The sequence below is a fragment of the Amphichorda felina genome (genome assembly GCF_050947745.1).
Source record: "Amphichorda felina strain 45539 chromosome Unknown scaffold_6, whole genome shotgun sequence".
In the NCBI taxonomy this organism is placed as follows: domain Eukaryota; kingdom Fungi; phylum Ascomycota; class Sordariomycetes; order Hypocreales; family Bionectriaceae; genus Amphichorda; species Amphichorda felina.
Genome location: NW_028145044.1, coordinates 2,043,438 through 2,059,323, shown reverse-complemented (window position 1 = coordinate 2,059,323; position 15,886 = coordinate 2,043,438). Strand labels below are relative to the sequence as shown.

The following is a 15,886-nucleotide window of genomic DNA, read 5'->3' as shown; positions in this document are numbered from 1 at the left end:
GGGCACTGCTAATGTCTCGTCGTAGCACTGGACGAAGTCTCGTTATTGGGATCATATATCCCCACAGATCAAGATGGGAGGATACGCTTCGACCCTGACGCGCCGTTGGACTCGGGGAGGAGGCGGACACTTCATACGGAGCCGGTGCGGTGCCCCCAGATGTCATCGATTCGGTACCACGCCCCGTCACACAAGGTGCTACTCACATCGAGAGAGCCCGACCACACCTGTGGCCTGTATCTCTTCTCGCCGCCCTTATCCGAGCCGGGTGATGGGAAGCCGCACTGGCTGCTAGGAGAAGGTATGTCCTTTCTATCCAGTTATTCTGCCTCACTCTGGGAGGCCATGTCATTGACTCCCTTTTTCTTCTAGCCAACTTCTTCCAACGACTCTCCGTCAACCATCGCCACCGTAGCGAATGGCTCGTCCATAACTCCACGCCCGCCCCTCCATCCTCTGACCTCCTCTGCGTCCTGGCTACTAACGCCGGTGTCGTCCGCGTCTCCTCCAACGAGACCATGTCCCTCGTCGCCCCACCGCCTCCCCAGCTCGCCTCCTCCGCCGCCTCCTCCGTGCACAGGAGGGGCAACAATCACTCCGTCCCTAAAGAGGTCTTCGACGTTGACTTCCAGCACGGCAACCACAACGTCATCTTCGCGGGCGGGCGCTCGCCCAAGCTGTGGATGGGCGACCTGCGCGCCCCGCCGGGCACCAACCAGTGGTCATCGGTGCGGCACGCCAGCTCCATCGCTCGCCTGCGCTCCGTGAACGAGCACCAGGTCGTCGTGTGCGGCCTGCAGAGCAGCATGGCCCTGTACGACGTGCGGTTCCTGGCGCAGCGGCCCAACGGTGCTGGGCCCTTGGTGACGTTCCCGGGATACAGGAACGAGGCGCACATGCACGTCGGGTTCGACGCGTGCCCGGGGCTCGGGGTCGTGGCGGCCGCGCAGGAGGACGGGACGGTGGGCGTCTTCTCGCTGTCGTCTGGGAGGAGGGTGCGGTGCCCTGCGCTGGCTGGGAGGGGGGCTGGCGGGGGGCGGCCGGTGAGGGCGCTGATGTTTGGGGAGGGGATGCCTGGTGATAAGACGCCGAGCTTATGGGTTGGAGAGGGATTGGGCATCGCCAAGTACTCGTTTGGGGAGGCAGATTTGGCTCATGAATGGTGAGCAGATGCGGTCGTTGTTTCGACGTTCGTCTATAATGGGTTCTATGGCGTTATTAAGGCTATGAGGATGGTGTTGGTGGAGTCATTCCGAAGCGCGGAGCTCAAAGGGCGGATGCCTGATTTTGAATCAGGTTGGTTGTATGCATACGATTGATACCATTAAACAAACCCAGGGGCTGAATTTGGCGGCACGCTTGACCCATTTCCCCGGAGATATTGTGAGGTTGTTTTTTGTACATACTCATGTTATATTCTCCTGTAGTAAATAACGAGTGATTCGTATACAAAATTAGGTGTTGAAGTACGTAAGGTAGTAAGAAACTTTTCTAGAGCGCGGAGATCCCTCCCAAAAAAAAAACCTATATTCCCACCCAGGTCCTATGCAATCCAACCCGCCTGTCCAAAAATACCCATTATTTACACCAAAGAACAATGATATAAGATGACCCTGTATAGGAAACTTCCCGTCTGGATAGGAGACAAGGCCCGAAGCGCCATCAGCGTTGCTTGGGCCCCTTGATGTTATAGTCAATATTACAAAACTCAACTAGATCGGGGAACTCCTTGGCAAACGGCTCGCCGAGGGTCCAGTTATCTAGGTTGCGCAGATGGCGCTCGAAGACGGGGTTGATCATGAGTTCGTCCCCGTCCGGACTTTGCAGGAGCGTGTCTGTTTCCTCGTACGGCCAGTTAAGCCGTACGGTTGTTGTGAAAGGGACAAAGAAGTTTTCAAAGATGTACTCGTTGCGATGATGTTCGCGGACTAGCTTATCACGCATTTGCGGGAAAGGAACGTTGTCCATCCAGGCCGGGTGAGCGACGTATAGCTGCGAGTCCTGTGGCCGCACCCACTCTGGCAGGCGCTCGTAGTTCTCCTCGGTAGGGGAAATTTGCCAACGCATGACGAGGAACATGATGTAAAGGACAGCTACGCGCTCTGGAAGGGTGGATATATCGGGGAAAGTGGAGAGAATGTCTGTGAATACTTTGGAGAGGGGGTGGCTTTGAACGCTGTGGGCCGGGTTGAGGAGCGATGAGACCGAGGGATAACGCGGTCCAACCACCTCTTGAGTTGATAGTCCTTCGGCAACTCGCTGTTGCCGTTCACTCAGAAAGTCCAATAGAAGCGAGTCTAGAGGGCATGTTGCCTCGCATTTCTTGATTGGCATCGCGTATCGTGGAATCTCGCCAGCAGCACTGCGGCGAATTTGGGGCGATCCTGCCGTCCTTGTTGCATAGGTAGCCCCCTGATCATTGACCTGCTGCTGCTGTTGCTGACGATCACCGTGATGATGTGGCCTGTAGTCCGAGGCCCTGAAGGATGCTTCCCAATGAATGCTTGTACTGTTGCTGGTGGGTCGGGCTTTCAGTGCCTGGTTGTTCCGAATGTCCGTCCAATCGTGCTTCATGGGGGTATGTTGGAACCGCGCCGTATCCTGCGCACCGTTGGCGCCGTTCTGCATCCTCGCGACCCGCTGGTTAGAGTCGAGCAAAAACCCAAGCCCTAGGCGTTCGGGGCCCATATCGAGGCCATGCCGCATTTCATGCCGCTGCTGGTTCAACTGCGCCTTAGCCTGCTCTTTCTGTTGGGCAGGGGCAATCACAGGACCGGGGCTATTACCACTTTGCCAACTTTGTGACTGGGAAAGATCCGTACTTCCAGGAGACCCAGCGCTGCCCGGGGTGGAGACGTTGTGAACACTCGACGGTGCGGCGGGTGGTACCGAAATGGGGGCAGAGAGATGCGACTGCGCCGGTGATATGTAGGGACGCCCAGCGTCTGTCTCATGATTTGAGTACGTGACCTCCCTCTTGGGTGGCGGACGAGGCTCACCAGGCCCTACCAGTGACTGGACTTCGCCGATAATGGCGGCCAGGCGTTGCTTAATCTCGGCGTTTTCCCTCTCCACCGCCTCCTTGGCCCTCTTCATGGCCAGGAACTCCTGGTAGGGCTGCTGGCTAGTGAGTTCTTGTATCTGGCGCTCGAGACTCTCGATCTGCTCCTTGGTTCGTCTGCGGATGTTGCGCTGGGCCTCGCGATCTGGTTGGTCACAAGCTAAGGTCAGCGCATAGTAAGGGACTCGGGGGGGCCAGGGTGATGCAGGGAGACAAGCAGCAGCACGAGGGCAAAACAGGCAGGGGGGCCCGTATTAAAGAATGTCCAACATGGCATCATGTTACGTACCGTTCTCACGCTTTTTGGCCAGCTGCTCAGGGGTGAGGTTGGCAACTCCCCTACTCCCTGGACCCGTCTTCTTTTTCTTCCTCGCAGCGTCGTCGTCTGCTCCCACGGCACCCGATTCCGGGGACATGCCCCTTTTGCTACTGACCGTCGACTCAACCCCGGGGCTCGGGGCCATATCTTCGGAGGTGGTCGCCATGGGGTCGTTATCTCTCGGCGCGGTGGTGCTCCACTCGTCCGATCATTCGTGGGGCGCGCCCACCGTGGGTCGTTCACGGTAAGCCTGCGGGCCGGCCACCACCCGCGGCGCCTGTAATGCAGAAAGCGATCGGTGTGCGCACGCCGGTACTCCGTACGGAGGGTGCGCTGTCAAGCATGCAAGGTGCCCGTGCGTGGTGGATGGCGTCTGGTCTGCTTCCAGGCCCCGGGCCAGACGTGCGTCAGGTCGGTGGGCGTCAGCCGGGGGCCTCCTGACTCCTTTCGCGAGTGGCCTGTGGGCCAAGATGAGCGCAGTGGTGTGGTCCAGCCAGGCAGACTGCCAACGCCAAGCTCGCCAGCGGACGCGCTGGAGGGAGATCGGCTCAGTAGGGCCGGAGTGTGAGCCTGTGTGTGGCACGTCACGCGGGCAATAGGCACCAAAACGGGCAGCAAGACAAGGAGGAGACTGGTGGATGGATGGCTCAATGGTTGGTTGAAGAAAATGAGGGATGAATCAGGCATCACAACCCAAGCCTCCTTAGAAGTCCTTGTGCGAGTCATGCCCCCCTAAAATGCATGGAAGGAAGGATCCATTGGTTGGTGGCCCGTGCATAACTTGCCGCAATTGCCGGGGTGCCGCGGAAGGAGTCAACATGGTCAGGTGACCTCCATTGCGGTGCACAACGCAGTGTCTTCTCTTGTCATTCATTTCTCCGTTTTACTACGTATAGAGTCGTAGTAATAGATGTAGTCCATTCACCCGTCGAGAATATCAGATGGCGGTCATCGGCATGGTCAAACATGCCCTTATTTTCATTGTCTACTTGGCCAGTACCTATCCATGCCTAGGTGCCCAGGCGTATCCCTACATCCAATGCAACCCATGCTAAACCCATCACTCCGCCGACGCCCTCGCCAGCGCCTCGAGCAGATGCGGCGGGAAACGGTACCGTAGCTGGCTCGTGTACGTCGTCAAGTCCAGTATCATCTGCTTCAGCTGCTCCACCATCATCCTGCGCGTTCCCTCGTTGCCGCTGAACTGCCCATTGCCCAGCTGCTCCCGCTGCCGCACGCAGCAGATGATGGTCCACATCAGCAGGTTCGGCACGTTGATCGACACCGGCTGCGACAGACCAGAAAACTTGGACGCGTATGCGCGGATTATGCTGGCGTCGCCGCCCGCGTCTAGTGGCAGGATCTCTAGGTTGCGAATTTTCTGTTCGGCGATCGTTAGCTCTTGAACTCGTATAACTCGTGTATGTCATAAAATGTGTCCTGGGAAACTTACGTCAAGGCATTGGGCCCATTGGCTGGTCTCCAGAAGGCTCTTGATGCTGCTCATCTCCAGCAGCACTCGGCAGGCTACCTTGGTCTGGTCCTGGATCCTGCGGTAGAACATGGCATCTCTCTCGTACATGGCCATCATCGTCTTGGCAAGCTCTACGGGGTCATCAATGGCCGCCAGGCTCAAACTGCTGCCCTGGGGAACATCTGCTCCCTGCGCACCACCTCTCGGCTTCACCGGTATCAGCCGCATCGGGTCTTCCCCAATCTCCAGAGAGATAGCCTCGCTGAGTGCTCGGCTCACAATGGACACTACCGTGTCGTACTCCCCTGCCAGGTGGTACAGGAGCACCGAGTCCGTCGTCCGGCCGTTCTCGTCGGCAAAGCTAGCGGCCTGGAGTGTTACCGTGTTGATAAAGTCGTCCTCGTCATGCAGTCCGATCAAGGGGCCACGCTCCTCGATGACACCCCTGATGCGTCGCCCATCTGGCCGAATGTCCCCGATCAACTTGCTAAACTCCCGCGTCTCGAGAACCAGCTCCCGCAGAGCCTCGTGACAGAGTGCGCTTTGGCGTCGGCCGGCCTCCCCGGGCAGATCCTGGTTCAGGCAGATCAGTGTGAGGTAGTCCACCGCCGATACCACGTCGGCGGCCCTGAAGTCGCGCGTGTAGTAGCCAATCATGCGGCCAAAGTTGATCTGCGGCAGGTTCTTGGTGCTGTAGCAGCGCAGGTCATTCGACTCCGACATGGCGTCGCTGACACGCAGCAGGCCGTAGTACTCGAGCGCTGTAGCAAAGTGGACCGCATCCACGTAGGAGAAGGGGTAGAGGTAGGCAATGGCGTCCTCAAACATACCTGCCAGAACCTGGAGGTAGAAGAACATGCCGAAGCTGCCATTGCTATCCTCCGATATTGTCTTGGGGAAATGCTTCTGACCAATCTCTCGGATGCTCGCCTGCAACTCGGCTAGGCCGTACGACTCGCCGGCCATCTCAATAGTCTTGTCCCCCTCCCGGGCAAGGTTGAACTGGAGCCAGATCCAGTCGTTTATGTCCGTGTTGAGACCTTCCAGATTTCGGTTGCTCAGCTCCACGCGCCCAATGACCTTGTAGCAGGCCATTCGGTAGGGGTCGACTTGGCCGCTGGACGAGTTCCGGAAACGCGACACGTACTCGCTCGTGCAGCGGTCCAGCAACTTTCTGTTCGTAAGACGTCGGTCTTCGCTGGACGCGTAGTTGTTAAGGTACGTCGGAAAGCTTCGATCGACGCTCTTAAAGTGGGACAAGTTGTCGTTGACGTACTGAGCCGCTTCGCTCACGTGGCCGGATCGTATCAAGTAGAATGTTGTAGCCCAGATCACCTCACCATCTGACATGGTCGTCACCTCGATGCCGTCAGGCACCAGATCTTTCCGGGCGGCCCGTAGGCGAATATACGCCTTGATTTTGCTGGTGACATCGGGAAGGCCGCCTAGCTTGGCCTCGTGGGGGTGTTTGGCGATGAGCGACTCGACCTCACGCAGGAACTGCGTTTCTAGGAAGCGATTGGCGCCGAACAGGATCCGCTTCTTCATCTCGACGGCCTGCTGCGAGTTGGGGTTTTCGTCCAGGTACATTTCTGCATACTCGCGCTCCTTGGCCGTCGCGTTGTTGAGCGTCGTCTCGGCGTCAGGGTCCTCGCCCACGATATCCATCATGGCCAGGTAGGCCTCGTGAACATGGACAGCATGTGGCTCGTTCGACTTCTTCTCCACCTCGGCCAACTCTGAAAAGATGGGATACGGTCGCGAAGACAACCGGGTAGCGTTGAGATTGCGGATCTTCTCTGCGAGCTTCGATTGCCTATCACGAAGGACCCTATCGTCGGATCCGCGCCCACTCCGACTACCCCCCACGCCGTCACCAGACGAGCGTTCCACATCCGAAAATTCGGTTTGATGCAAACCAATCCGGCTCGATGTTCCAATAACGGAGCGGGCCATGGACTTGCCTAGCATACTGCTGCGGCCAGCCCTCGACATGCCGCCCTGTGTCTTGCTCCGTCGCGAACGACCAAAGGCGCCCTGGGACTCTCGGTTTCCATGTGTGGCGGAATCCTCGCGGGGCGTGATCCCGAAATGCTGGTAGATGCGCTTGCGCTGCGCCTCCCACTCCATCGTCACATTGTCCTCGAGGAAATTGTCAAAGTCGCGCACCGACCGCTCGAGGCCGTCGGCAATCATGCTCAGGGTCGTCTTGGTCTGCAGGTTCGACAGGTACGTCTCGACATCGACCTCGCTCGGGGCGTATCCGCCGTGTGTCGTGCGATCTGCTCGCCCGCCCTGTGCGTCCAGCATGCCCAGGTCCGTGGCCGCCGCCCTCGGGTCGACACCCGACGCCGCGAGTAGGTAGTGGGCCTTGCCATCCAGGGGCCTCTCGCTGGGTTTGGACTGCAGCTTTCTCAGGCGGTGGCGCAAATCACCCAGTCCTAGCTCCAAGCTCGGTAGGTCCTCCATGTTAGACTTGGACTCGCCAGCCTTTTGGCTCTTCGCGAGCAGACTGTCGAAGTAGGCGCCCGCAGGCTGCGCCTCCGATGTTGCACCCTGCGGTCGGGCATCGAAGAGACTGCCAGTAGGCATCGTCTGGGTAGTCTGCTGGGACGGCTGACCCATGAGGGTGCTGCCAAATAGGGACGTGCCGCCAGAGGCACCAGTGTTGGCCGGCTGGGTCGACAGCCCGCCGAATGGCTTCGGCTGCTGAGATTGACCGAGGAGCCCTCCGGCACCGCCTCCAAAAAGCCCGCCACCCGTTGTACCTTGTTGCTGCTGGTTCTGTGTCGCCTGGCCAAAAAGACCGCCACCAGCGCTCGTGGTCGCGCCCTGCTGTGGGTTCTGGTTCGCCTGGCCGAAGAGCCCAGTGCCGGTTGCCGTGGTCGGTTTATTCTGCTGGGCCTGGCCAAATAAGCCACCGCCTCCCGTTTGCTGATTCTGCTGGGTGCCTTGTCCGAACAGGCCACCGCCAGTCCCGCCGCTCTGCTGCGTGGTCTGCTGCGTGGTCTGCTGCGCGGGCTGTCCAAAGAGACCCGTGCCCGCCGGTTTGTTCGCCTGCGCGGCCTGCCCAAAAAGCCCCGTGCCAGTTCCAGTGCCCGTCCCTGTGCCCGTCGCCGAGCTCTGCCCAAACGTCGATCCGCCAAACAGAGACATGCTGGGCGACGCGCCGGGATGTTACGCTCGCGGTGAGTATCGAAGGATCGAGGCGCGACGGTGGGGTGACAAGAAATGGAAAGTCAAGAAAACGCCTAGGTAGTTGGCGTTGTGGTAAAACAAAAAGAATGGCGTTGCTTGGGGGAGCGCGTCTGGAGTTGCCGCAGGTGATGCCCGTTTGTTGGAAATTTAGGCCTGGGAGAAAGTTGTTTGGCAGGGGGGAGCTCGGACCAATCAACGTTGCAGAAAGGTGGCCCAGCAACACACCCAAGGTCTGCTTGTCAAAGTGACACGAGCGAGTGAAACACTCAGCCACGACCGCACAGATATCTCTCAACCACAACGACATGAATTAACTAAATCAATTGAAGTTATCATTATCTGATATAGTTATAGTTGTTTGACAGGTACTTGAGTTATGTCCCGGCTTGCCGCATGTTCCACAGCGTCGACGGGCCATTTCGGTGCCCTGGTTACGACCCCTACTCAGCTGCATTTCCTGCTTCATCTGGGCGTTTATCTCATTCTGGGCTTGAACGTCCTCTTCTTCAGCTATATGCATGCGTTCCCCTTGTCTGAGACATTTTTTCTTCGCTCTGCGACGCTTGCTTAGGCTCTCCAGCTCCCCTCGCATGGTCTGGACCTTGGACTGTATGAGGGTGTTTGTGGATGATACTCCGTGTTCCCTTTGCGAGGTGGTCACGGCGCCGAGAATAGACGCTGGCGAGCTACCTTGATGATGGTAAATCCGATTTTTGATGTACTCAGACTGCGAAATCGTCTTAATCGGATTGTTGGGTGTCCTCGAGACCCAAGGATCGGGTATCCCCCCCCTGCTCCCTGGAGCCTGCTCCCTGGAGTCGTTGGGGTCCGTAACTTCACATCTAGCTTCGAAAGGACTGCTTCCGGATTATAAGGAATGAGACCAGATCCCCTAAAAGCCCCTTGTATGTTTCTCTCCGTCATTACCTCTCGGGATGCTGCAAAAAATGCAGGGAAGAAGTCCTCCTTGGCGATGTGGCTTATACCTGCCCGCATCTTCTTCTTAATTTGCCGACCGTACGCCTGCTTGAGCGGGCCAAACGGCCAACATTAAGAGGCTGGAGTAAATGAGATGAGGGAGGCGGCATACAAAGCGCGATAGTGTTGTTTTCCTTGCAGTAGGCGTCGAATTCGATCGAGTGGTGACTTTCATGCCCATCTAGAACGAGGGGTCGATATGTGCCTGTTGTGCGAGAACTAGTGTACTTATTGAGGTGCCGAATTCATCCCAGGCCGGTTCAATTGGTAGTCCATCTGTTTTCAGTCGTGGCGATGATCCAATCCCTTGGTAGAAATGTTTCTTCATACCAGCTCGAGAGGTGATATTTGCCAGCGACCTCGATAAACGGCGGGACGCACCAGCCTTGGGAATTAACCCCCTGGATCACTGGAACCCATTGTCAATTTCCAGGCTGTATTAGTCTCGTATCTGACAGTCTTTCTGAGCTCGTGACGACCATGCCTGTTGAGATAACGCCCATCATAAAGCTAATCTCATCGAAATTATAGATATCAGCGTCCGCAATGCCGTACTCCGCTTCCACATTCCGTACAAGCAAAACCACGCGTTTATCGCATCTGGATCTTTGCATTGGGCCTTCTTGTGGCCATATCTGCTAAAGAACCGCGTCCTTAGCTGTGGTTGTGGCTTAACGAAGTCTGAAGCCCAGTTGACCCCGACGTGTGGCGCTCCTCGGTCGGCGAGCAGCCTATTGGCCATATCTTCCACGTCACGAAGCCGAGGAGGAAATGATCGCGGATCTAGGTCCAGAATACTCTTAAAAATTGTCTGCTCCTCTAAAAAAGTCAATGTCCTCGAATTCGGAGGACTGTCGCATCGAGAGGTAGTTCCCTTTGGCCGTCGGCCTGGAGTCACATGGCTCACGCTGTAGATCTTTGCAGTGTTCTGAATGCTTAGCTTGGGGTCTTCTTTGATAGCTTGAAAAGCAAGAATCAATTGAGCTTCTCTACAAGGTGTCTCTATCTTTATTGGTGGAGGGAAAGGCCATACAAGACGGGTGGTTGGGGAATTGCAATGGAGTGTTTCACTCGCTTGTGGAGTACGTTGGTTGATTATTTTAATCTCATCCCATATACATAGATGGTAGTGCAGTCGCATGATATATCCACTAAGTATAATATTTTCACGGCTAATATCAATTAGAATTTTCTGGCTGGTTTCGTTATGTTGCTAGGTACGTTCGAGTCACTCAGTCGTGCCGAGGCGATGAGTGAATCGCGAGCCGGGCATATTGTGTAGTATGCCGCTCGAAATAGCTCACTACTATACGTGGGTGGTTTCTGCTGTTGTTTAGGTGCAGCTGGGATAAGATGGGTCTAGTAAACCTTAGGACAGAACTATATCTAGCTTATTAACCACATATTCTTGTGAGTTTATACTATGTTACCATCAGCTTTCTACTAATATTATTAAGTCCGGGAATACTAAACGCGATAACAGCCCTTCTTATGAGCTTGATTAATATACATGCTGCGTAGGGCGGGAGATGGTTATCCACTGCAATTGTTACTATCTGTATCGTTGGAGCTTCTGGAGTAGTCATAGCCTTGATGCTTCTCCTAAATCAGCTTTATTTCTTGCGAAGGCTTGAAAAATTCTCTCGAAATTAATATAAATGGTATGAAATCCATCGAAAAGATATGTAGAAAACTGACTGTCCTGTCCTGGCAGCTCGGGAGCCGAGCATGTTGGCCCCCAGTCGACATTATCCGCACAGGTTCGTAAAACCTATTGCGATACCGTCTGTAGAGTGTCCGCCTTGTTTGACGTCGTAGTCTTTTTCGAGAAAAAAAGACATTATTGACTGGACTCCAACATTACCAGTTTCGGGGTGAATGATCGGCGATGACATGATACTCTGTTTTGTTCATTACTGTGGGTGCGCCGAGTGGATTGCGTTGTCTTGCCGGAAAGGGGTTTGTTAGGAAAAGGGGGGCGCTAGACTAGGTACTATTTGTCTCCCGCGAGGCCCAATACAATAAGTTCACAACTTGGATTCTTCACATGGCCCATGCACTTGTCCCGACTATCCCAACAACAATCGTCGATCCGGTCATCCACCAACTCACCACCCCAAAAGCCCCCTGTATGTCCTGCCTCAGCACCCCCCACAGTATCCCAAACAGCAGACTCGCAGGGAAGAATCCAAAAGACCTAAAGGGAAAGGTATGAAAAGGGTTGAAGTGCAGGGTATGAACAAAACTTGACACTAGTGATTTACTAGTATTTACTTGCCTTAACCCCAGCCGTGATAGACTTAGCTGGGTAATGTGCCCCTTATAAGGGGTTTCAACACTAAGGTCCCGTGGAGACCAGCGAGAACTTTCCAGTGCAGTCCTTCTGAAAGCGATCGTGGCTCAAGGGATGTACATACCTCAACGTAGGGCCCGAGTACATGTATTGCGTGGCTTGTTGAGCCCAGATTAGTCGAATTTGCTATCATCTCTTTTGATCTGCTGAAAAATGTTTAGGATCATCGACTGAGATACAAAGCCGCACTTAGTAACCACCAGACTACGCCTTCTTAACCCGGACGAACCTTTCGCCTGCGTGCGAGGGCTTTTAATCCGCTCGCGGTTATCTCGGTACCGACCTTCGTTTCAGTCTATAGATTTCTGGAGATAAATTGGACTTCGCTTCAATAAGGGCCGTGGAGAGCCGTGGACAGCATGATAAATATATACACGTGCGCTCAGGCTATTTGACATCCTGGCTCTCAAGCTAGAGGCAATTCGCGACAGGATGTAAGAAACTTTAGTGGCGACTGAGCATGCCTCTGCCTAAGAACAAAAAAAATAGCGTCTGTTAGGATGTGGGTTCTAAGTCCTACTAACATTCGCATCAGGCTCTTTTAATATATGTAGGACGCATTGCAGGGGAAATAGCAAGGCTAGGTCTCGTGGTGATTTGCAGGGCCATAGCCTAGAACTCAAGTTCTTCGTGATAGAGATATTGGATCTAGGAGCCATGTCGGACGGCTCTGATAACCGCTCTACCGCCGGCCAAATGATTCGCGTGTAGTGGTATTTGGATTTTGTGTCTCCAGGTTGGTCTTGGGTATCAGCCCCCAAAAGACGGTGCACCAACAAGTCCTCCAAGCTATCATTGTCTATGGCCGCACCCCAAGAAGTCCCCAACGGTTGTCCTCTATTAGCGGCACGGTCCTGATTTGCCAGAGGCTAGGTTGCCGAGGGCTCTCCGAGGTTTAGCTTCAGCTCGGAGCCCATGATGTCGCGCTGCCGTACCAGAGTGATTAGTGGAAAGTGGAGGCTCTCTCAAATCTAAAGAAAAAAGCTCTCCATATAACTGGCCGACGGGAACGTCGGAATTCGGCACTTGAGCGAGCGCTGCTGCCTCTGGTCCCGCTACCGTGCGTGTGCACGAGCAGGAGCGAGAGCAATATGGTTGAACAACGTTTCCGTTGGGCTATAGGGGACCCCACCGAGACCATGGAAGCCGTGAGCGTGGTGACGTGCTACGTCGGAGGACCTTGGCAACGAAGTTTAGCCGGCATCTGCCATCTCCACACATCACTAATGAGGAGGCAACTAGTAATAGGTCAGAGGAACAGTTTGGCACAGCATGCCAAGCCACCGACACGTCGTCATCATAGGACGACTTGCAGCCCCGCGGTGCGGATACTCCTCGGTACTTCAAGTGCCAAAGCCAGCTGACGAGGTAGAGAGAGATATCCTGGGCCACAGCTAGCCGAGAGGGATGGTCTCATTCCTCATGGTCGCCCACCACCGCGCACTCGACCACATTTCGTCATCCCAGCCGCCCACGAGAAACCAATACTTTCTCAGGAACCAGACTCTGGGTTCCCAGCTTCTTGCATCCCATGGCATCTGGAATGCCATGTGAACCGTCTCTCCATCTTGTCCGCCGGCCTCACTGCCCCAGCAAACTATGCCTGCGGCGTTGATGTCGGCACACAGCTGCTTCCAGTCGACGAGGGGCGGGTTGGAAGATATGGCATCGATTGCGCGTTGGCGGAAGGATGCGAAAGGTATGAGGTCGAGGTAAGGATGATGGGGGTGTTTTAGCTGGGCCGCCGTCGGGCGGAGGTCACGGGGAACGAGGGCTTGGTTATCGTCAACGACGGAAGAGTTGCAGTCGGCACTGGACAAGGATGTCTGTGGGCGAGAGAAGGGAGACACCCCGTCTTGTCTGACAATCTGTATATGAGCCAGACGAATGACGGAGGCGTTGGCGATGAGAGCGTCCCAGAAATTATATTGGGAGAGATGAAGATCTGTTGTTAATCGTCGCGCAGGAGACGCTAGGGAAGCAGGGGCCCTATTTGCGAGCCAAACCTGGAAGCGAATTGACTCCGAGTCGTAAAGAGCAGGACTTGTATGCGTCATGGCCAGGTGACCGGGAGGCTGATGGAGCGACGGTGGTGATGGTGTAGTAGATACGGTGTGGGAAGCGACATCTGACTCGAGAAGGTTAAGAACCTGGCGCTTTTCCGAGAGACTCAGGGATGACAGGCTGCCGAGAACCCTGGAAAGGTTAGAAAGGGAGTTTGTTGTTCGTGCAAGCTGGGTCCCCTCTCGGGGCATGGCGGAGGGGTTTAGCCACTCCTGGTCCAGATCTGGTGTCATCCATCCCATATCAATAAGGGAGGAATTTGACGGTATGCCGGGAACCTGCTGATAGAGCGGCGGTTGGTTGAGCTGGTTGAATGGATCATTGAGCGAATCAGAGGGCGTCCCTGCGGGAGCGATGGTGGTTTCGCTCGCCCATGGCGTGGCGAGGGGAGAATGTGACGAAGCTCCACCAACTCGGCCATGTTCAACGCCGGCGAGTGGTGCTGGTTGCCCAGGCATGGGATGCCCCGTGGCTTCGGGTGCATCACCCTCCAGCAGCTGGTTCAGCAAAGCCAACCGTTGTCGCCTCCGCCTGCCTGGATTACATTGACAGCATCAGTCGCGAGAGTTTCATGGCACTCGTCAGCCATCCCATTGGTGAAGGTCACGTACGATAGGTCTGCGAGGAGACTCGATTCTGCTCCCTTCGTGCCTCGCTCGTGGACGTTGGCCTCGACTCCAACCCCGCGCGCGAAATATCACCTGCTATTGGATCTCCTCCCGAGAGAGGCATTGTATCACGGTGGTACGCCGAGACGACAATGGGAGGATACTTAGAATGAAGCCGCTGACATCACTGATCACTGATCACCCCGGGAAGATGGTAGGAGAAGAAGAGAACAGATGGTTTGCGGGTCTAGCTGGCGCCAGCGTTCATAATCATGGCGTGAGGCTGGCCCACCTTTTGTCCGACTCGGATCGGGAAGGTACCTGGGGCCCCTGCAAAGTCGTTGTCGCCTTCCTATCACGTCAACAGCACTATTTGTGTGTGCGCTTCATGCCGAGCCTCATCACCAACAACGCGACCATGAGTGCTGCCCATGACGGCATTGGCCCAGGACAGAGAGTCAGCGCGAGTATATACGCGGCCGCCTGCGAAGTAGTTAAACCAGCGCAAAGGACCAAGACCTCGCAGCAACCAAGACAACCCCCCAGCACGCAGCCAAACTGACACCATGTTTCCAGAGACGGTTCTTGTTACTGGCCCTAATGGCTTCATCGGCCTTCACGTTCTCAATCACGCTCTGAAGCGAGGATGGAATGTTGTCGCGCCCGTGCGTTCCGACAGGGCCGTCAACCGCATCACCTCAATCTTCCCGGCTGAATCTGCTTCTTCACAGATCAAGATCGTCAAGATCCAGGGCATCGTCAAGTCCGAATACTTCAAGCCGGCCTTTGAAGCCGCCCCCGTGACGGCGGTCATCAACACTGCCTCACCCATCGTCTACGACGTCGACGACGTGGCGGCCGATATTCTTCACCCCGCCATTGACAGTGCAACGGCCATCCTCGAGGCCTCGGCTGCGTATGGGGGTTCTACGCTAAAGAGGGTGGTACACGTTTCCTCGGGCGGCGCGGTGATGGACCCAACTCTCGGCCCCGCGCCGGGAAAAAATTACACCTGGGATGACTGGAACCCCGTCACGTTTGAGCAAGCCGTGGCAGGCGGTGCGCAGCTGGCGTACATCACAAGTAAGGGCCTGTCCGAGAAGGCCTTTTGGAAGTGGCTCGACGACCACCCTTCCACAAGCTTCGACCTCGTCTCGGTGGCACCAGCTGCCGTCTTTGGTCCGCAGTTCTTGGGTGCACTGGAGGGCAAGGAGACGGTTGACCTCAAGGGCCTGCCTTTGTCGCTCGCTACGATATGGTCCATCGCCTTCCCCGGAGCCGAGACCAATTTCCACATGGGAGGGTGGGTCTACGTGGGCGACCTTGCCGAGTCCTTGGCCCGTGCTGTAACAACCCCCGAGGCCAGTGGACTTCGCATCTTGGCCACGGAGAGATGCCACTGGCAGTTAATTCGTGACGTCGCAAGAAGGGTTGTTCCGGAGTTGAAAGACCGGATTGATGAAGGGGAGCCTGGTCTTGCTGAAAGGGAGAAGGACTCGACTTACGATATGGATGGGTCGAGGTTGACGAGTGTGCTCGGGGTTGAATACACCCCGATTGATGTGGCGCTGAAGGAGGCTTACGAGCAGATCCTCGCTGCGGAGAAATCTCAGTCCTGACCCTGAGGCAGAGAACAAGATATGGGGCCATCGTTATACCTAATACTCAGAACCCATCGAATAGAGCCACGTTACTGCCCTCGATACGACGCCTTGCCTGAGGTTTAAGGGCACTATATCTGCCAAGTCAGTCACGAGAAATGAACTTCCATGTAGCTCGTGGGCTCTTATATCTACCTGCTCATCAACTGCGATCAACTGTTATTCAGGGA

General features: G+C 55.7%; 4 protein-coding genes across 4 annotated transcripts; 2 read left to right on the top strand and 2 right to left on the bottom strand.

Moving 5' to 3' along the window:
- Positions 1 to 159: 159 nt before the first annotated feature.
- On the top strand, positions 160 to 1,166 carry ACO1O0_006500 (uncharacterized protein; the record flags this gene model as incomplete). Its single annotated transcript, XM_083195891.1, has 2 exons — positions 160 to 301; positions 373 to 1,166. 2 exons carry the CDS (start codon positions 160 to 162, stop codon positions 1,164 to 1,166), a joined length of 936 nt encoding a protein of 311 aa, XP_083048907.1.
- A 496-nt stretch (positions 1,167 to 1,662) lies between these two features.
- On the bottom strand, positions 1,663 to 3,546 carry ACO1O0_006499 (bZIP transcription factor; the record flags this gene model as incomplete). The annotated part of the gene is made up of 2 exons (XM_083195890.1): positions 1,663 to 3,206; positions 3,351 to 3,546. The coding sequence occupies 2 exons, from the start codon at positions 3,544 to 3,546 to the stop codon at positions 1,663 to 1,665; spliced, it is 1,740 nt and encodes a 579-aa protein (XP_083048906.1).
- Positions 3,547 to 4,440: 894 nt separating this feature from the next.
- NIC96 (linker nucleoporin NIC96) lies at positions 4,441 to 8,010 on the bottom strand (the record flags this gene model as incomplete). Its single annotated transcript, XM_083195889.1, has 2 exons — positions 4,441 to 4,761; positions 4,834 to 8,010. The coding sequence occupies 2 exons, from the start codon at positions 8,008 to 8,010 to the stop codon at positions 4,441 to 4,443; spliced, it is 3,498 nt and encodes a 1,165-aa protein (XP_083048905.1).
- Positions 8,011 to 14,621: 6,611 nt separating this feature from the next.
- On the top strand, positions 14,622 to 15,674 carry ACO1O0_006497 (putative secondary metabolism biosynthetic enzyme; the record flags this gene model as incomplete). Its single annotated transcript, XM_083195888.1, has 1 exon — positions 14,622 to 15,674. One exon carries the CDS (start codon positions 14,622 to 14,624, stop codon positions 15,672 to 15,674), a length of 1,053 nt encoding a protein of 350 aa, XP_083048904.1.
- Positions 15,675 to 15,886: the final 212 nt, after the last annotated feature.